Source organism: Panthera pardus, unplaced genomic scaffold, assembly GCF_024362965.1.
Source record: "Panthera pardus isolate Hobbes unplaced genomic scaffold, ASM2436296v1 HiC_scaffold_6, whole genome shotgun sequence".
Classification (NCBI taxonomy): Eukaryota; Metazoa; Chordata; class Mammalia; order Carnivora; family Felidae; genus Panthera; species Panthera pardus.
In genome coordinates, this window is record NW_026526991.1 from 100,826,351 (window position 1) to 100,847,251 (window position 20,901).

The window sequence follows — 20,901 nt, forward strand, 5'->3', positions numbered from 1 at the left end:
ATTAAATATGGCTCCCAACCCCCACCCTCCAACGTTACTCCCCTACCCCCACCACCCAGCTATCCATGTAGGTCTTCCTGGCCTGTCTACCTGTCTGTCTAGATAGCTGGCTCTTTCAAAGGTTCCTCTTGTGAATCCTTAAGAGCAGAGACACTTGAGCTCTACTCTCTGGGTTCAAATCCTGGCTCTGTGACCCAAGTATTTGGACAGCTTTGGTTAAGTGGCTAACTTTTTATGTGTGTCAGTTTGCTTTAGCTGTAAAAAAAAAAAAGATATTAATAATAATATCTACCTCGTAGAATTGTTGTATTTAATGAATTAGTATCTGAAAAGTGCTAAGAAGAACATCTAACACATATAAAAGCCGGGTTTGTCAAGTATTGCTGATTCTCTTAATGGTCTTGAACCCTAGGAAAGCCACGTGCAGGGATATAGGCTGAACTTTGTCAGCCACCTTATCACTGAATGGACATCCACTATGTGTTCAGACATGGGCACTTTACAAAGTAATGAGAAGAGGGGAAAAAACAGCGAGAACTAGAAGATTTAGTGGCTTCTGGAAGAAGTTTATACCACGATTGTAGAGAGTGAAATTCATTCTGTAGATTAAACAAAACACACACACACACACACACACACACACACACACACACACACACACACACGTGCACGCACACACAAAACTACTTACAGGTTATAAGGGAACAAAACAACCATATAACAGAAGGCTTGAAAATAGAGAAAAGAAGGGAAAATGTCTCCCAGACTTACCTCATTTCAGCCCAATGTTTACTAGCATTTTGGTGCCATTTCTTCTTAGACCCTTTTTGTTATGTATATGATTTTTAAAATAAAGTTGTGATCACATACACACATTTGTTGCTGTTTTCCAGTTAGCATTAGATGAATAAATATTTCCAAGTTGTCATATAATATCCAAAACTAAGAGCTGCATAATAAATGACCCCTCTAATAAATGTACTGTAGTTCATTTGCTGATTTTCCAGTGAAACACATTGGAGACTCACTTTCTGATTCTTCCCCTATTTTGGTAATCTAATATATATTATCTCCATGCATATAATCCTTTCCATATTTGCTAATGATTTCCTCAAGGTAGATTCCCACAGATGTGATTACTAGATCTAAGTTACGGCCATTGTATAGTTCTTTATTTATTTATTTATTTATTTTATGTATTCCTTTCTAAAAGGATTAGACCAATTCACCGAGCCACAGGCAGTGTACAAAATACTCTTCCAGTGAATACAAATTATTTAGTAGCCTGAAGTAATGTGATATGAAGGAATTATCAGTGCACAGTAAGTTTGAGATGCTCAGCCCCCTGTGGCCACCTCATTCCACTTTGTTGATTTGAATATTCCAGACTTCTCCTCCTTCAAAACTTAGCTTTTCATGGTGCTTTCCCTGTGAAGTCTCCCTAGATCAAGCCCCATTCCTTCTGAGAGGAATAATTAATTATTTGCCTTTCTGTCCCATTACATATAGGTACACACACTGATGGTGTATCTTCCAGAATTATGATAATACTGGTCACATATCTGTTCTGCAGACCCAGACTATTAGATTCTAAAGAACAGTGTGTAGGAATCATGGCTTATTCATCTTCATGGCCTCCATGACCCAGCACATTTCCTGGCATATAACAGACACTCAGTGTGTCTGATAAACAAATATGAGTAAATGAATGAATGATTTCTTAATTAGTGAGGGAAGTTTTCTTAACAGAGGTTAGCTTTTAACAACTTTAAGTGGCAAATGAAGGATCATTTTCAAAGCGGGGCTTGGTTGATTGTGGGTGGGTCAAGGATGTTTTGAAGAGATTTCCAGCTGTAGGTAGGAGGTCGGGCTTGATTCCTGAGGTCCTTCTGCTTCTGACAGTCTACATATTAATGATAAGAGTAAGGGAGAGCATTCCAAGGAAAAGGACTCACAAGTTCAAAGAGTCTCCTGGCCACGAGTAAGCATTGACATAGCAAATGGTGGTTTTTGGGTAGATAGGGCTTAGATAAAGACCTGGTACGTTAATTTGTCTGAAGATGAGACAAATTTGCGTTTCACATCAGGCTGTAGGGAGCAGTTGTAAAATCTTAGCCAGTGCTGTGACTCTGTTTCCCTTGAGGAGATAGGCAGCAAGTGTGGAAGGGAGGTAAGTAAGAAAGACTAAGGAAGGAAGAAGAAACACAGGCACACTCATTCACTCATTCATTCATTATTTCATTCATCAGATATGTATTAAACATATAAAGGGAGTAACAAGTTTGGAAACAAGGACAGAGCCTTCAACAGTTCAGGATGATATTGATTCAGTCAACAATGCAGTTGATACTGATTCAGGCTTCTCTAGAGGAGGAAGCACGAATCACACATGGGTTTTCCAAGCTGGGTTCCACAGAAACTCACTCCCAGCATTCTTTAGGCCATTTTGCCAAGCTGTCAGCCACTTCAAAGATGTGATTATTTTATTTCATAGTTTATATAGGTGCAAGAGCTATGTTTCTGGCTTAGAGTCCTTTTATTCCTTTTGTCTCTGGAATATACTCTTGACCCTTGTGAAGAGAATATTTGTTCCCATGTACAATCAAAGACCGGACTGCAGACTAAACTTTACCAAACATTACGCCATTTAGCAACATAGGCTAAGTGAGGGTAGGGGTGGGCTCTGGAGTCAAACCACCAGACTTCCAGTCCCAGGCCTGCTATGGCTAGTTACATGACTCTGGGCTGATGCATAAAGTCAGCCAGGCTCAGTTTCCCCATCTGGAAAGTAGATTTGATGATAATAGCACCTACCTTACAGGATGGTTCTGAGAAGTAGGTAATGAAAATAACATAGTTAAAAAACAGTGCTTGGTCCACATAGGCTGTCTATGGATATGAGTTGCCACTGTTCTTGTCAAGAGTCCAATTTCTTTCCCTTTAATCTAGCAATTGACTAAAAACAATTTAAAGCCCTCAGTGTAGTGAGCCCTCAATGTATTGACCCATTAGTATAGGGTTGGGCAGTAATGTTGAAAGACTGTGGGTACCAGACTCCAAGGCAAATCTAAAAATCACACTCAGAAGTCTGAGAGGTAAACACTCCAAGATGTTTGTCTTTTCAGAGAATCTAAGCCCTTAGGGTTCTCCTTGTCAAGTCTGGCATCGCAAATGGTCTCCTTTTGTCATCTGTTTATCTAAAACCTGCAAACTTTTGTTCCTCCAGTCTTCTAAAAAATAATCACTATTGTCTTCCTGACTCAGGAATTCAATTCTCCCCCTAGAGCCTTCCTTCAGCTTCTTAAATAGGCCTATCCCCTAGGCCTTTAATGTGGGTGACAAGATGAATTTTTTCTGTCATTCACATAGTTGTTAGAGGAAACCTCATTTTTCTTGGTCATGAGTTTATATCCTGTCAAACTTTAGTAGAAAGGGAGGTGCATTGAGCTTGGATATTTACTTACTCATTCATTTGGAGTGAAGACCAGGTCATGACTTTGGAGGGCCAAGGGCTGTCCACCAAGACTTGTAAGAGTCATCCAGCAGGTGGAAACGCATGGGGTAGGTCCCAAAGATTGCAGCGCCCTCCTGAAATTGCAGACTTGAACTTCTGGGTTCAGAAGGAGCATCACTGCATTGGCACAGACCTTGTCTTCTTCTCCAAGATTCCTATCTGGCTTCGCATCAACGCCTGCTGAGGAGAGGATCAGTATGATCCAGGGCCTTTTATATTCATGGCTCCTTCCCTCACTGGCTTTGCCTCTACTAAGAATTTTGCATCCCCACTCAAGCCCTCGCCCTTCCTCCTTTTTCTTCTTCTTCCACTTCTTTTTTTATTATTGACTGTGTTCCCTATGCTGTACTTTTCATCTGCTTGACTTACTTATTTTATAATGGCAAGTGCCCACCTCCTTTGCATGACTCCAAATGCGTCCTAACTTGTCCCCTGCCTCCTTTTTCCCTCTTTCCCATTTCCTTTTTAAAATGGCTTTGCTAAGGTACAGTCCAGAGCATGTTCTCTTTTGTATGTAAAATCCTTCAATGTGATAGAGTTCCCTTAAGTGAAAGTTCCAGTGTCCTGCACGTATAGCTTATAAGAGCATCCTCGTGCTCCTTGTGCTGGCTCTGCGCATGCACACCTGCTTATCTGCCACCACCAGGTCTGGGTTTGCCTGTGCTAGTTCACCTGCCTGCAGCAAGTTCTTGCTGAGTTGCTCAAGCTCTAACCTGTCTCTTGGAAGCAATTTCTTCCATCAATGGCTCCTCTCTTCTCCTACACCTGCTTTGGTAGAGGAAAAAATGTGAGTTTGTGGGGGCAGGGGCCCCCTTATCCCTCCCTAGTCTCACCACTTGGCACTATTCCTAGAATGTAGTAAGTAAGACCTCAATAAAATGTGTCTTGAATGAATGGCACTTTAGCTCCCTTCCTTCAGTGGCAGAGAAATAGAGGCCCTGCTTCTTTCTATCCCACGATATTTGGGCTGGCCTCCCTTTTCACTGTGGACATATTTATATATATTTTTTATATGCAGCAATTTTCATCTCCCAAGACCAAAGTGAACCACGTTTATTATCAGGGCTTCCCTTAAAGAAAAGTCACTTCTGGCTTTAATTTGTTCCTTTGCCTTCAGGGATCAAGTCATTAGCCAAAACGGACAGAGTGGAATGCTCTCTCTCAGACTTGGATTTCTGAGCTCAACTCGGATTTCACGTCTTCCCTCTTCGGTGCCCCCTCCTCGGCTGTCCCTGGGAGCATTGCTGCTCCAGGACCTGTGCCAGGCACTGGGGGCACAGAGGCAGTAAGTGGGCCCCGGGCCCTCCAGGACCTCAGGGTCTAGCGGCAGAGTGACAGGGGCAGAAGGTTACATGAAAGGGCCTTGTTGTCACACACACACACACACACACACACACACACACACACACACAATGCAGCTGACTGTGCTTTCTTCAGAGAGGCTAGCCCTTTCAAGCTTCCATTTGATGGAGCAGAGGTGTATTACAGAGAATTGTCCATTCTCTTCTTTGTTCTGGCTCATAATTGCCAACTGACCAAACTTCCTTGGGTTTGGAACCCATGTACTGAGGCAGAACAAACTCTGGCCTGGAAACAAGCGACTCATCTCCCACCCACTACCTCAGGCTTGTTTTGAGACAACAGACAGGCCAGGGGGAGACATTTCTCAGCTCTTCTGTCCAGAGACTCAGCTCCTGTGTGACCATTTCCTGCCTTCCCAACCACACGTATGGTTCCCCCTCCCTCCAGGCCCCTAGCTGAGAAATCTCAACATCGCTGCTCATTCACTCTTCTGTCTCCACACACCTCCCATCCAGGCTCCCATCTTTCCTCTGGGATATCTCTGGAGGCTGCTTCTTCTGCTCAGCCTCTTAATCTCCTACACCTGGTAGTTTTTTTCCTGCCACACCCTCAACACAGCCCCTTGCAACCACCACCATCTCTCCACTGCCCTGTTTCTTCTTACGAAGGTTAGCATTGGTCTTGCCATCCGTTGTTCTAAAACTTCCAGGGTTCCCATATCTTTCCCAAGGCGTTCGTGGGACATTGTTTCGATGTATTTAACCCTAGGCCCTCTTACGTAGTCTTGGGTCCAGCCAAAATGGACCCCAACAGACAATTTATCACTCATAGCCTTCATTTCACTCCTTCCTCCCTGCCCTGGAATCCCCTTTGCTTTCTTACTCTGCTATCACCTCCTTCCCAAAACAGCTTCCCTCCCATCCCCCTCCCTTCCTGCTCCTCTTTCCCCTCCCCTTCTCTCCCATTCCTCAGGATTTTAGCTGTCCCTACTCCCACCCCAGGATTTCAGACAAGCTGCCTCCTAAGACAGTAATGCCTCTGATACTTCTTGGTAACTGATTTCCTAGGTGGCAGGTTCCTGGAGCCACAGGGCCTTGCACACAGCATGGGCACTGAAAACACACCAAAAAACCCTGTAAAGGAGTGACTGAACAGGAGGGTATCACTTATCTGGCTCTGCCTTTCTCTTATCTAGGCTGAAACAACTTACTTCTAGCAATGCTACTGTCAGTTCTCACATATTAATGGGCTGATAATCCACTGAGTGGATTACCAAGAATTGGGGGTTTTCCCTGTTTCTCTTTCTCTGCCCTCCTCCTCCTTTCCTGTCTCCCCTCCCCCTCCTCCCCTTTGCTTTGGCCTTCTCCCCTCCCCCAGCCCAGGCCTATTATGTACTCCTTTCCAGTGAGTAAGCCAAGGAAATAAGAGAAGGCGTAATATGAACCCTTCCATGCTGCTCATAGGTAGCAGCCCTGGGAAAGCTTGCCTAGAGAGAAGACCCAAGTCCACAAATGTCAAAACCTTGTTGGAGGCAATAGTTTCTGCCATCTCTGTGGATAATTAAGCTTTGGTGGTGGTGATCATATCACTGGTTCTGATTTCTCTGCACCTTTGTCTTCAGAATGAAGCGTGCTTTTCTCTTCAGATGATCACTGTAGGACAGAGCAAGCAATCTCTCTCCTTCCCAACTTCCCAGGGTGTCCGGTGAGAAGTGGATGTGAATCCAGTTCTGCCTTTAAGTGCACGTGTGACCTTGAGCACCTCCTATCATCTCTCTGAACCTCACTTTCCTCCTCCACATTAGAGGGAATTAGACCAGATGGTGAGTTTTTCCTTGCAGAGACCTGACCCACTGGTCTGCAGTCACAACCAAACGTGTAATATATCACAACTTAGGTGCTCCTACTGATAATATAGTTTAAAAATATAAGGTAAAGCAGAGGCAACATCACCCTCACTTTCTCACATTTCTAGATTATTTTTGAATGAGAGAACAAAGAAAGTTTCAGCATGCACAAAACCTGGCCACCCCAATGGAAGTGAATGGTGCACGTAATCATTTTTCACTGAGTGTCTTGACAAGAATAAAGAGTTTCAAACCACTGGACCAGGTAAACTCCAGGGTCTCTTCCAGTGCTGGCATCCCAGTTCACATATCCATCTTAGACAGTGTATGTTGAAGCCAAGAGGCCCAGGGAGTGATGCAAGTTGCCTCAGGTTGCCCCACAGACCCGTTAGTGGGACTGAAGCCAGAGCCCCTTCCTGGATCATTGTGTAAGAGACTTTCATGAGGACTTATGGGAACTTGGGCTTTAGCGGAGGGATAGGGGTAGGGTGAGGTATCCTTCTTCCTTCCCAATGGGCTAGACCTCCTAATTCCAGAAAGGCCCTTGTCTTGGGCTTTGAACAAAAATGAGAGCAGTGAAACCAAAGCTGCCCACTCCCTCTGGTGTGCCTGACATGGTGATCCCTGGCCCCGCTCTCAGCTGTCGGCTTCCTTCCCCGTGATCCCCAGGACCACCCATGCAGACAGGAAGTGCGCTGAGCCCACTCTGAGCCTGTCAGTTGTAATGGTGAGGCACGTCATCAGTTGAGGGAGGCAGCAGAGAGAGATGTATTATATTTACATTTTTCTAAATTGAACTGGAACCAGGGCCCAGCAGGCATGGGGGAGGGGCCATGAGGTGAAGGGGAAGCTGGGAGTTGGGGGGTGGCAGGGGGGCTTGCTGAGAGTCAGCCTGTGGAGGGGGCACTGGCGGTAGGGAGCTACCTCTGGGCGGCACTGGTGGTGGGGATGGGCCAGCCCCAGACAAAGAGAAACCTGAGAGTGAGGGATTAAGCTGGAGAAACCTGTGAGGAGAACAGCAAGCTTTCGAGGGAATCTCCAATATCAAACCCTTTTCCTGAAGAGCTTACTAAAAAGGACTTCAAGGGTAGTCGCCCACCCCCATCTCTGAGGGGAGGAAAGAATGCTGGCCCAGGAGCAGGCTGTGACATTAATCATCACTGTCCCCAACCCCAAAATGGGGCTTCAAAGCTTTTTGGCCACAGGCCCCTCACAGCCCCATTGTGGAGTTTTCCTCAGGGCCAATGGGAGGAAATTCCTGAGTTGCTTTAAGGCTGCAGGCAACGTTAGTTCTCTGTTACTTGCCATAGTTCCACTTGTGTAGAGTAGCTTTGGCATTTAAGAACGTGGGCCCAAATTTAATTCTATAAGTTCCCAAAGAATCTCTCGATCAAGTTTATTGCCAGTATATCAGATAAATAAGTGATACAATTGAAGACCAGTGGCCTATGTTCATATTCATGAAACTGTGAAGGGAGCTTCTTGAGGTCAGGATTTGTGTTTTATTCATTCATAGCACCTAACCACCAGGCCTGGCATACAGTAGGTGCTCAATGAATGTTTGAAAAGGAAAGAAGAGGAATATAGAATGAAAGAGGTGATTCTGTAGTGTTGGACCTTGAAGACAGAGTGACAATTGGACTCCACAGACATCATTGTTCATCAGAGCTCTCCAGCCCCTCTGGCTGTGTTGATTTAGCTGGCACAATCTACCCCTGACTTCCCCCAACCAGGGGCCAAGAATCCTTATTTTCAAGTGCTTATGATTAGGGAATGGTATCCTCCCAAAGGCAAGCTTCCTAAGGCCATACAAATTGGTAGACTTGTTTAATCATCTGTGTAGTTCAGGCAAAATATTCTATGTAATAGTCAGCTACAGCTATGATAAAGCTTTGTAACAAATGGCCCGAAGTCTCAGTGACTTGCAACTGAGACAGAGAATAACGAGCAATGGGAAGAGCTGGCTCCATACCTCCCTGAGTATCCTCCCCTGGAAATGACCAGGTAAAGGTAGCCCCTTACTAAAGAAAGAGTAGAAAGCTTCCAATAGAGCAGTGACTTCGGTGACACCCAGGATCCCTTCCATATTCTGATATTCTTTGGTCATGGATAATAGAGACCACACTGGGTAATTTCCAAGTTTCTAACGGGCTGGATATATAAAACTAGTCCCAGGGGTGCCTTACTGTAAGTGATGAAATATTCCAGAGTATCTGTACAAGCATCAGCACTGAAGCTCGATCATTTTGTCACAGAACTCCAAGATTGTGTGCTACGAGGCAATGGCTCAGAGAATCAGGAAATTCCTTTCCCTGAACCATCCTGTTTATACAAACTGAGTCATCTCACTGGACAATCAGGCACCTGTCATCTTCTCCAAATGGCATTTAAACACAGTTCAGGCAGTATCCAGGGTGTCATTCCAGTATTTCTGGGAAGTAGGGTGAGTCACAGTTCATGTCTCTCTCTCTCTCTCTCTCTCTCTCTCTCTCTCTCTCTCTCTCTCTCTCTTGAAGTGTACATTGATTGTCACTTTCTGTACTAGGAGTCCCTCTCTCCATACATACTTAAGAGAAAAGACAAGAGTATATTTGGATATGATACCCCTAAGTGTACTACAGAAGGCTTCTGGTGAACAGAAGATGCCCAGTCAGTGCTTATGAAATGAGTGAATGAATGAATGGAAGTCAGTCTTTAAGGTTAAATCTTACGGAGAACACCATCACTTTATCATTTCTCTTCTTTCTGGAACACCCAGGAAGCTCAGAGTGAACTCTGTTGCTCAGCTGTGGCCCCATAATAGGTCCTTAGAGTTTGCATATTTGTTTCTCCCTCCTTTCTCTGTCACTTCCTTTTTTCTAAAATTCCATAAACCTCACTATGTGTTCCTTTTGTTGACTTTTTTACAGCCCTTTGGGAAGATGAAAGGGGAAGAGAATAAAGGAAAAAGGTTCTTATTCATTTGTTGCTTGGGAACTTCTTTCCAATCATGCCTAGTTTCAGTGCCCTTCTGCCTCACTGACTGTGTTTCCATGGCCCAAAAAGGTATATGGGAGGATTGACGGATGGATGGATGGATGGATGAGAGGAAGGAATGAGTAACTGGCCTTCACATTCCCGTTTTGCAGGTGGATAAAGTAAACAAGCATGAGTAAGCCAGGTCATTCATTTGTTCACAATAAACATTTATTGGAAATTCACAAGGCTGTTCTTTGAAAATCAGAAATAAATCAGTAGATCTCACCAACTCAGTTCTCTCTTGTTTTAAGATGCTGAACTAGATTCACTGATGTCAGTTTTTTGAGGGGGCACAAATTCAGGCCAGACAGGAGTAATGACACGGACAACAGCCGGGACAGCTCTAGTGCACCAGTCATACAAGACATGTGAGTGAAGGTGCTTTGGAGAGTGAAAATATCAGCACAGATGCTGGTTCATTGTCTGACAAGAATATTAGAAATCAGATTGGAGAAGATCCAATAAAGGAAACCTAAGAGATGTGAGAGTGGACACAGGGCCTAATATTTACATTTTTGTGTGAGGAAAGGATATTGAATTATGTTGGCATCAGAAACTATCTTTGTTTCCCATCTTCATCAATTGCTAGGTAAGTGGCCCTGGGAAAATTATTTCATCTGAGACTCAGTTTTCTTACTTGAAAAATGGAAATAATAATAATACTTGACACTAAATATTATTTTATGAACCAGAGAGCATGGTGCCTACACATGGTAGATGTTTAAGAAATGTTGGTTGAAGCTCCATGAAGTCTGAGCGCTTGGAGTTTTGCTTAAAGGATATGGAAGGGGAACAATGGGCAGATTTTTCCAGAAGACCATAGTGTCCAGGCCTTTAAGCCCCCTGTGGCTGAGAGTCACATTCTCCTGCCCTTTTCTGTGGTCGTCAGCACACTTCATCTCTGAAGGCTCCCTTGACCCTAGCCTCTGCTCCCAAGGAGGGAAGAGAGCTGCTAATGGACTGGCCTGCATCATACTATCACCCAGAGTTCTGCTGTTATAGCTTGACTCTGAATTGTTGAAGAGCAGGACTCTCAAAAGTCACTGGATCTTCTTTCCCCATCTGAAGAAACTAGTATTTCAGAATTTGTGTGGGGGTGAAGGCAAAGTGGGGATTGGGTCTCCCTTAATCACAAAGAAAAGAAAATATGCCTTGCTGATCTGTCCCAATGTTGCATTGATCTGTATGCAGTAAACTCTTAATATTTAAGCTGTTGCTTCAAACCTGTTCCTTCCTGTTATGACTTCCAGAGTTTCTGAATTGAGCCTGATCCACTGTATAAACCCCAAGTGACTCCATACATACTGCAAAGGAATTCCACTGACTGTCTTTATTTCCTAAGTAGTTCATTTGTAAACTTGGATCTGTGGATTTTCTTTTTTTTTAACAATTTTTTTAATGTTTATTTATTTTTGAGAGAGAGAGACAGTGTGAGTGGGGAAGGAGCAAAGAGAGAGAGGGAGACACAGAATCCAAGTAGGTTCCAGCCTCTGAGCTATCAGCACAGAGCCCGATGTGGGGCTTGAACTCACCAACCGTGAGATCATGACCTGAGCTGAAGTTGGACCCTTAACTGACTGAGCCACCCAGGCGCCCCGGATCTGTGGATTTTCAGGATAGATCTTAACTACCAACCGTATAGCCAACCTTCAAATGCCTCTTTTACTTTGTTCTTCAAGTCAAGCCCAGTGGTTGTGAATCTGTGAAGCCTTCATGGATCTGCTGGTGAATGTGAGTTATTCCTGCCCTGGTGCTCTATTAATGCTGCCATTGGAGTTCAACTCTGTGACACCAGCAGTGTTTGTTTTCATGGCCAGCTTCTCCACTGCATACTGTGAGCTCTTGGAAGGATGACATAGTAATCTGTTCATCTTTGTTTCCTAGCAACAAACATGGTGCCCAATGTATAGAATGTGCTCAATAAATGATTGCTGGATGGGTGAATGAATGGTGAATGATGGGCATTGAGAACCTTCTTATATTCTTTCAGGGCTTTTAACTGTTTTCCTAAGCAGTACAGGCCCAGGCTGAGAACCAGCTCACGCCCTTCTCAGCATCTCTTTCTATTTAATCATCAACCAATATTTGCAATTCTTTTTTACAACAGATACTCTCAGTGCTGAGCACAGTTGGCTTCCCTTGCCCTCAGGAGGAGGGCATCACTGGGTTGCAGCCTTGAAATAGGGGCTGATGAAATCAACAGTGATGACGTACCCTTACTGTGTTTTCACGTAAGCGCTTATGTTAATGGGCTGTTTGTAGTTTTTAGTAACTGCTTCCTGAGTGAGAAGACAAGCTCACATCAGTGTGTTCCTCGATAATTTCCTTGCATTGCTTCTTGTTAGTGGTTCATAAAAGGGAAAATTCTCAAGCCCCCAGGTTTTAATCCCCTTAAGCAGACTGTGTTGCTTTTACTAAGCTATCGAGAGTTGAGGGGGAAAATGCTATAATTATTTTCATTAGATTTAGACTCTCCTAACTGACTGGTTTTACACCACTTTCCTCAAAGTCCCCTGTGCAAGTTTATAGCACTAAAAACTACTGTGTGGAGGTGTTAGCATTTATGCCCCATCTCACCTCACCATCACTAAGTGCAGTGACTTCCATTCCCACAGTTTAGAAGCTGCCTCTTTTTGTATCTGTTTTGTGTTTACAAGCTGGTAAAAAAGGGAAGTTTGTATTTATGAAATAAATAATCTCTGAACATCTGTTGTGGGATAGGCACCACACAAAATTGTGGGGACTCAGAAATGAATCAGATATGGCCATGGTCTCAAGGGGTTTCCCATCTAGGGAGCAAGTTAGACAGACAAATAGAACAAGACTTTATGGAGTGAGGAGGTGGGTGAGGAGGTAGGACTGGGGTGTAGGAGAGTCTCCATAGAGAAGGTTAGATGTGAGTTGGATCTGAAATGTAGATGGTGATTCATTCAGCAGACAAAAAGAGAAGGATAATTACAGAGAGTAGCAGGATGTACGAAGGCTCAGAGACATGGAAAACATGGTGAGTTTGAAGAAGTACAAATGGTTTTGAAATGGTTGGAAAGCAGGCAAAGTTGGTCTTCAAGCATACCAGCTAAGTGTTAATGCTGAGCACAGAGCATGGGTGAGGAGATGTGTGTGTAAAAATAAATTAGGGTTAGATCACAAAGGGTTTTGAATGCCATGACAAGGATCTGTGTGTGTGTGTGTGTGTGTGTGTGTGTGTGTGTGTGTGTGTGTACACATGTGCGCATGTGTAAGGGGAGGGTGGATATTTTCACTGAAGAATTTTAAATAAATGAGTAAAAACTATGTTCCATCAAGAGCTTTTCCACCAATCCTGGCCAATCTATTCTACCTAATGTACTATTTTTCTTCTTTAAGCACATTGTCCTGGAATGTCCTTGCTGGAAGCCATCTTGTTTAATTTAATACACTCCTCCTTGTTATTTTAACCTAAGCCCAGGTAACCAAGGCCAAGATTTTAATTGTCTCCAGCACTAGGTAGTATAGGGCTGGTGGTTATTTTAAAAGGTCCTAGAGACTGAGATGAGAAAACTGATGGAGTTTGGGCCTCGGAATGTTTCCAATCTTTCTGCTTCCAGCTCAGCATTTCTGGAGCACTTCACAGCAGGCTTTGTAAAGATTTAGTTGAAAATCAACTTATGGATTCCTCCGTAATTGGCTTGGCCAGGTTTAATCTGTTGTTGGTCAAGCCAAGCTGGCTTCTATTATGTAGTGCAATGAGGGTTCCTGGCGTTGTTCTTCTCCCAGTGGAGGCTGGCTGTTTTTAGAAGCAAATCTTGGTGTTGGTGAAGGCCGGTATCATCGTGTCCTCTGAAGTGAACCCAGAAGGACGCCCATCTGATACAGCAGTTAGGCCTTTGACTAAAAAGAAAAAAGTCTTGGATTTGGAATTTGTATGCTAGAAGGCTATAGTTTGATATATTTTTTTCTCCCCGAGATAAACCAAAGCTTCCTATTTGTTTCTGCCTCTTTGGGTTGATTCCTAGATATGTGTAGTATGCCCCATCCAAGCAGGCAGCACCTGCAGAAATGGAGCATCTACAGAGAGTGGCTTCTCTCAGCCTAAGTACCCCAGGTAACACTGGAAGGGGGACAGCTCCACTGGCCTGTGCTGAGCCCAACCCCTTGAGGCTATCCAGTGCTGGACACACAGGCTTACATGGCAAGGAGAAAGACAAGAACCATATCATGGGCTTGAGGTAATTCATGAGCACTGATAGCACTGAGCTGCCACTGGCAGTCCTTTGTGCCAACAGAAGAGAAATCGAAGGGAGCCTGTGTGTCTGGAGAGCTTATGAAGGTAAGAAAGCAAACTGTCAGGGCAACCCCTGGGAGAGGTCTCATATCTGCCTCTGGAGATGACGTGAAGGAAAGGAGAGTAAGTAGAGAGTCCTATTTTCCTATAGCCCAGAAGACACTGGATGTGTAGTGCCGCTGCTAGGAGTATGGTGAGGGCAGGCTGTCTACATTTATAGTCACTCAGAAGTAACCTGCCCCTTCCTTTTCCTGTCAGTCTCCTTGCCTGGCCCTTGTTGGGGCTTTGGAGAGTTTACACAGTTCTGTGAGAGGAAGTCACTTACAAGACGAAGAACATTTGCCCTGTAGAACTGAGCTCATTAGAATCAAGAAGACCAATTTAGAAGTCCATAAATAAAGACAGGTTCATATATATGCACTTAAATACAGACATGCATTTTACAGGTTTTAGAAAACTAGTCTAACATCTGTTTTGCTTTCCTTGTTAATTCCACTCTCTCTGCCCCCACCCCCACCCCCAACTCTAAAGCGAATTCCTCAGCAAAGCCTGATTTAAAAGATGCCATAGACCCTGCATTTTGAACTGGCTCCCAGAGCTTGTTTTTGAAGATTTCTCTTTCCCTCCCCACCACCCCAACCCCTTTGGCCAGCCAGCTTGGCAGTCATCCTTCCAAGGGCCCAACCTTAACAAATCCGAGCCTTCTGGTGCATCTTGCCACCAACTGGCACCTGCCGGTCTCCCAGGGCCAGCTGAGAATCCACTGGGCATCAAGGGCCATGGCAGTGACAGACTTGTATCAGCAAGAGCAATAAACCACAACTGTGGGTCCGATCAAGCTGCCAAATCAAAAGCAGTTGTGCTGGGTGAAGTTCCACGCATGTTCTCTTTCTCGAAACTTCGACCGAGTTTAGGCATATCCCTCTGTGAACGTTTATTTTTTTCTTTTTTTATTATTTTTTTAGTTTGGATCCTGTTTTTCATTCTTTATTTGGATATTCTAGAATCTTGAAGCTTGTCTGAGAGAATGAGAACCACAGCATCGTTACAATCAGACCTGAAAGGAATTTAAGCCAGTCTCTTTGGAATTTATCAATGGAGATACTGAAGTCCATTGAAATAGAGTAAATTGCCCAGAGACATACGGCTAGTGAGAAACATATCCAGGGCTAGAGGTTAGGCCTCCTGACTCTCAGTTAGTGCTTAAATTTGTGTCTGTTTAGGGGCACGTGGGTGGCTCAGTCGGTTAAGCGTCCTACTTAAGCTCAGGTCATGATCTCACAGTTCGTGGGTTCGAGCCCTGTTCCACGATCTGCGCTGACAGCTCAGAGCCTGGAGCCTACTTCAGATTCTGTTTCCCTCTCTCTCTTTCTGCTCCTTACCTGCTTGTGTTCTCTCTCTCTCAAAAATAAATAAATAAACATTTTTTAAAAAAAGTTTGTGTCTGTTTAACATGTAAGTGTGCAATATACATGGCATCCATCTGTAAGTATTGATATTTATTCCAACAAGAGTAAAAATATATGTAACAGGTAATATTACTGAACAATTATTAGGTGCCAGACATTGTTCTAAGCACTTTATTTGTACAGTATCATTTACCTTTGTGACAACCTAGGTGGGTATTATCATCCTCAATTTATAGTTGAAGTTACTAAGACACAGAAAAGTAAATAACTTGCCCTTGGTATGTACGGGTGTCCTATTAGACTGGTTTTCCTGGGGCTCAGGACTGTGGGTGCTGAGCCCCTAGGGTTGGACAGAGCCCTTGCCTTTCTAGTGGGAAAGGAAGACATGTGAGTAGATCAATCACAACAGTACATGACGATGGCCATAACAGAGGCAGGCACAAAGGTGGTGGCGCAAGGATAGAGCAGGAGGAGCAGGCTTCTCCAAAGAGATGGTATTTGAACTGTCTCGAGGGTGCATGGACATTGCTAGCTGGTGAACGAGTGCTTGTCCACAAGTATATAGGAGCACCTGACAGGATCAGAGAGGATCCGGAGGGGCAGAAGCTCAGTGCCAGAAGCCACAGGCATGATGGCTGGGGGGAGATGTTGAGAGACAGGGCTGGAGGGTGGTCGGGAGCAGATTATAAGGTACTTGCATCCCAACATGAGTAATTTGGCCTATACCCAGTGAACACAAGGGAGCCAGCAGACATTTTCGGGAGGAGGTAAGTGACAGGATCAGACTGCTGGAGGTTCTGGGAAGACTGGTGACAAGGGAAGCAGTTAGGAGGCTCTTGAAATTGTCCAGGTGGAAGGGATGAGGAGCTGGGCTCCACATGGCCATCTGATTGGCACAACCTGCCTCCTTTCCTTTGCTCACACTGCTTCCATGGCTTGGGATGCTCTCTTTAATCCAGGCCCACCTTTCAGGACTAAGCTTAGGTGTTTGATATGGAGGCTCTCTTGGCACGCATAAAATCTTGCAGCACATCTTTGTGTACATTTCTCTCTTCTGCTTTAACACCCAGCTCCCTGAAAGTAGGACCAGACCTTTGCCTCCTTAAATACTTGGCAAGGTGCCTGACCCTCAGTGAGCTCTCAATAAATGTGTGATGAATGAATAAACTTTCTAAATAAAGGCAGGGACAATGGGTATGGAAAGAAGAGGCCAAATTTGGGAGGTGATTTTTTTTATGTTACATCAGGGGATGGCAAACTATGTCCCATGGGCCAAATCCAGCTCAGTTTATGTACTGCCTTTGTAAATAAAGTTTTATTGGAAGCCCATTTGTCTACGTTTTGTCTCTAGCTGCTTTCACTCTACAATGGCGGAGTTAAGTCATTGTGACAAGACTATGTGGCCTGCAAATACAAAAATATTTACTCTCTGGACCCTTGCTGAGAAAGGTGATCAACCTGTGAGTTAGAGGACCAGGATTAGTGACTGGACATAGAGTGATGGAAAGGAAAGATTCCTTTTCTCACGTCTTCTCACTGTGCCTAATGCAGAGCTTTGCTCCTGGGTGACAGCCTTGGCTGGTGGGCCTGCAGATACTGAGAGAGAAAGACCCATGACTGTGGGCAGGAGAAAAAGGGAGCCTGGGAGATCAAGGTGGGAAAGAGACCCCATAAGAAAAAGCCAAGGGGCCATAGCTGCAAGGCAAAGTTTATCTAGCTCTTACTTCCCAGCGATGCTTCTCCTCCTCTTCTCTCTCGTAGTCATCCAGTTTGGCTTTGTCACCCTCTTTGTGGCCTCCTTCCCTCTGGCACCTGTGTTTGCCCTCCTCAACAATGTCATTGAAGTGCGGCTTGATGCAAAGAAGTTTGTGACTGAGCTGAGACGGCCAGATGCCGTGAGAACCAAAGATATTGGTATGTCCCCTGCTTAGAGACGATGGCAGGCCCTCTGCCTCTGTCTGTCCCCTCAGTCTCCCTGCCATGACCTGCCACCACCATCACACCACGTCTGGAATCAAGAGGGCTGGGGGAAGCCCTTGGAGGTCCTCATCCTCATATCTTCAGGCTCTGGGAGACCTTTATCCACCCCTACTTGTCCCCCTGCTTTCCAGACGGTGGAGGGGGACACCTAAGGCTTTGTAGGCAAGCCCATTTCTGGGGGACCTAGCAAACCTCCACTGGTAATGTGCCTGTGGAGCATCACCCTGAGCTGCAGCCTTGTTGTCACCAGGCCAAGGGTGGGAATGAGCCAGATGCCCTTCTTTCTGTCTTACAGGGATTTGGTTTGACATTCTCTCCGGAATCGGCAAGTTCTCTGTTATCAGCAACGTAAGTGTTAAATTCGTGACACCCTAGCCCTGTGGGAAGGGCTTTCCACAGGAGCTGAGGTCTTCAGAGCAGCATACCAGCCCTCGTTACCTCCCAGCCTTTTCCTTCTGGAGCTTTGTTAAAGGCAGCCCCCTGGTTAGTAGTGCATACGTGGTGCCATTGGCCAGAGCCGCGCTACCATATCGTTAATTTCACAGAGAGAAAGGAAGGTAATTACCCACCAGAGTGCATACCGTGGCCTTAAGAGTCAAAATCTGATCTTTCCTCGGAGCCAAGAATAATGAGGAAAGAATTCCGCATATCTATCCATCTCTTTCCTTTCTTTTTCTCCTCCTGAGCTAAACAATACCTGGAGCATTGCCCGGGCAGCGGTTCCTAATTACGGTTCCTCCAAGCTGTCAATGCGAAGTCCTAATTATTCCCATGGACTCTGGCACCGCGTAGGTTAAGATAGGACATGCAAGAAGAGGGGTCCTACCTGTTGTGACCTCTTTAACTGCCTTGCCAGACATGTCCACATTTCAGAGGAAATCCTGATGGGCCCAAGCCAATAGCAACTTTTGCTTCTGCCTTTTGTATGGATGGTGGCTAGGCAGGGCCTCCTGTCCTACCTCCCAAGAAAAGACCCCCAGCTTGGCACCTCCCAAGAAAGCCACCACCCATTTTCCCCTGGGAGAGAAACATTGATTCTGTGACTTGGTTGCCTATTAAGAACACATTAAAGGCCTGGAGAGGCAGGAGGAAAGGCAGAGAGAATCAGCTCACTGCACTGTGAATGTTCAATGTAGGAAGCGCACATCTTGTGGCTGAGAAATGAGGTGCAATTTGAAAACAGATCAGTAGCCCCTTTGGGGTTGTGTCTACTGGAAAAGAGGCCCTGCTTTCTAGGTACTTTCTATCATATGACAGAATGACAAGAAATCTTACTTCCCTGGGTTTCTGTCTTCTTTACCTATCTGTAAACATGAGAGAGCATAAGATTACCCACCAAATAGGATCATTCTGGAAATTAAATGGGAAGATGAAAGGACATGTAGCAAGTGCTCAGTAAGTTGTAGCTGTGGTGATTGTAAGCACATTACTCATTCTCAAATATGGTATGGCCATCCGCACTCATATATACATTTAGAAAACAACGCCTAAACTACATTTTTAAAAGGGCTTTAATTGTTAGTGCAGAATACAGTATAAACACCTGCCAAAAAGATTTAAGGTTTTCTTTGCAGAAAGTACCTCCACATTCAAACATGCAATCACTCACTTGGTGTTTGGTTTGCTCCGTAGACATTTATAGAACACTTAAATATGCCAGATAGTATGTTAGGTACGTGTGGTTCGATCGGGCAAGACTCGCTGCTTTCTTTGGTTGAAAGAACAACTTGCGTTACATGCTGTGCTGAAAAGTGTCAAGAGGCAATGGTCAAATTGGGGGAACTGTGGACCCATATCCTTGGTATTCCTGGTTTTCTGGTGTCACTCAGAGGCAGATGTACATGGCCATTCAGTGTCCTTGCACATTGCACTTAAGTGACACTCTAATCAACGTCAGTAATTTTCTCAGAATATCTTCTACTCTGCTTTGACTTGGCTAACACCAGTGTCAATTCAGACCAGAGGTGGCTCATTCTCTCCAGAACCAAATGATCCACACTGGCTTAGCATCCTTTGCATCAGGGATTGTAATTCACCCTCCTGACAGCCACTGTCTGTGGATTCCCTTACACATAGCAAAGATGGAAAAGCCGCGGGAGCTCAGAGATAAGGACTTCTGTATCAGCCAGAGCAGTGCCTCTGGATGGGGAACCCAAGGGGCAGCAGTCTGTCAGCCAGAAGGACCCTGTTCCACCTGATAGCATCCATCCTGACCACTCCTCAAGTGCGTGTGCTCTGTCCTGCAGGCTTTTGTCATTGCCATCACCTCTGACTTCATCCCCCGTCTCGTGTACCAGTATGCCTATAGTCACAACGGGACCCTGCACGGCTTTGTCAACCACACCCTCTCCTTTTTCAACGTCAGCCAGCTGAAGGAGGGAACACAACCAGAAAACTCACAGTTTGACCAGGAAGTTCAGTTCTGCAGGTAAAGAACTCGGGAGGAGGAGGGCAGCAGATGACCGGATGTGGTATATCCAAGTAATTATCTGGAAGATCTAGATTGATATCACTCTCCTCTCCATCTTTCCCCTGCCCTGAACCTTCTGAATAACTATAAATCAATTTCAGTGCATCAATAAATGTTTATTGAGTGCCTTTTGCTAGACACTATGGAACAAAGAAGTATATAGCCTTGTCCTTACCATGAAGAGGTTTATGGGCTGGTTGGAAGAAATAAACAGAGTGGATAAGACATAGCAGGCTATTCAGGGATTATATCTAGTGTGGAACATGAGCACTGTGGGTGTTCAGAAGAGAGAAAGATCGGTGGGGGCTAGAATGGGAAGAGTAGGCTTCCTGTAGGGCCTGAGGAGTCTTAAGACAGAAAGAGTATGCTAGGTGGGGAGTCGGCATGGGCTAAGTCATGGGGTGGGGATGAATTTGGGGTGTTAGATGAACACTTAGGGGCTAGGTGATGTAATTAGCAAGGAGAGTGCTTAGAAGATCACAGTAAGGAATAATATAGGAAATACAATATATCAAAACTCCTAGGATAGTATAAGCCAAAGCATTGTTGAATTTGAATAGGTAGATGAAGTAGGTAATGGGAAGTCTTGAAATACTGCAGGCATTGTAACATGATGTAATAGGAAGTTACCTTTTTAGAGCCAGGAATGATAGGTAAAGTGTATGTGTAGGAGAATTAATCTAGTCTCAGAGAGAAGGATGGACTAGAATTGGGATAACTCCAGGAGGGTGGCTGAGTTGCTGCCGTCACCAGCCATGAACCTTGGTGAACATAGACCAGAGTGGCGGAAGGGGAAGTGAGAAGATGAGCTGTTTACTAGAATACCTGACAGCATTGGTGACAAGGGACAGAAGAGGGAGCCCAAGGCAAAGATACCTCCCAAGATTGGGCTGAAGTCAGAGGACCGGGCATGGTGGGTCCATTGACAGGGATGGGGAAGATGCTAAGAGAATCCAATTTTATGGTAAATATGATGAATTTTATTCCAATCACATCAATTAAAATAATGGTAGGGAGAATGATGTATCCCGGTAGATGGGCTACTCAGTGCTCGGTGGTGGGAGCTCGAGTAGAGGATAGGCTCTGAGAGGTGAGGTG

The 20,901-nt window shown here is 44.9% G+C and overlaps 1 protein-coding gene across 1 annotated transcript in view; it reads left to right on the forward strand.

Annotated features, from left to right (window-relative positions):
- Positions 1-20,901, forward strand: part of ANO2 (anoctamin 2) — a 341,871-nt gene that overhangs the window by 309,801 nt on the left and 11,169 nt on the right. The window contains exons 21-23 of the mRNA XM_053894601.1: positions 17,115-17,267; positions 17,629-17,681; positions 19,580-19,761. Of these exons, the coding sequence (XP_053750576.1) occupies positions 17,115-17,267; positions 17,629-17,681; positions 19,580-19,761 (388 nt within the window). The remainder of the gene's footprint in view (positions 1-17,114; positions 17,268-17,628; positions 17,682-19,579; positions 19,762-20,901) is intronic.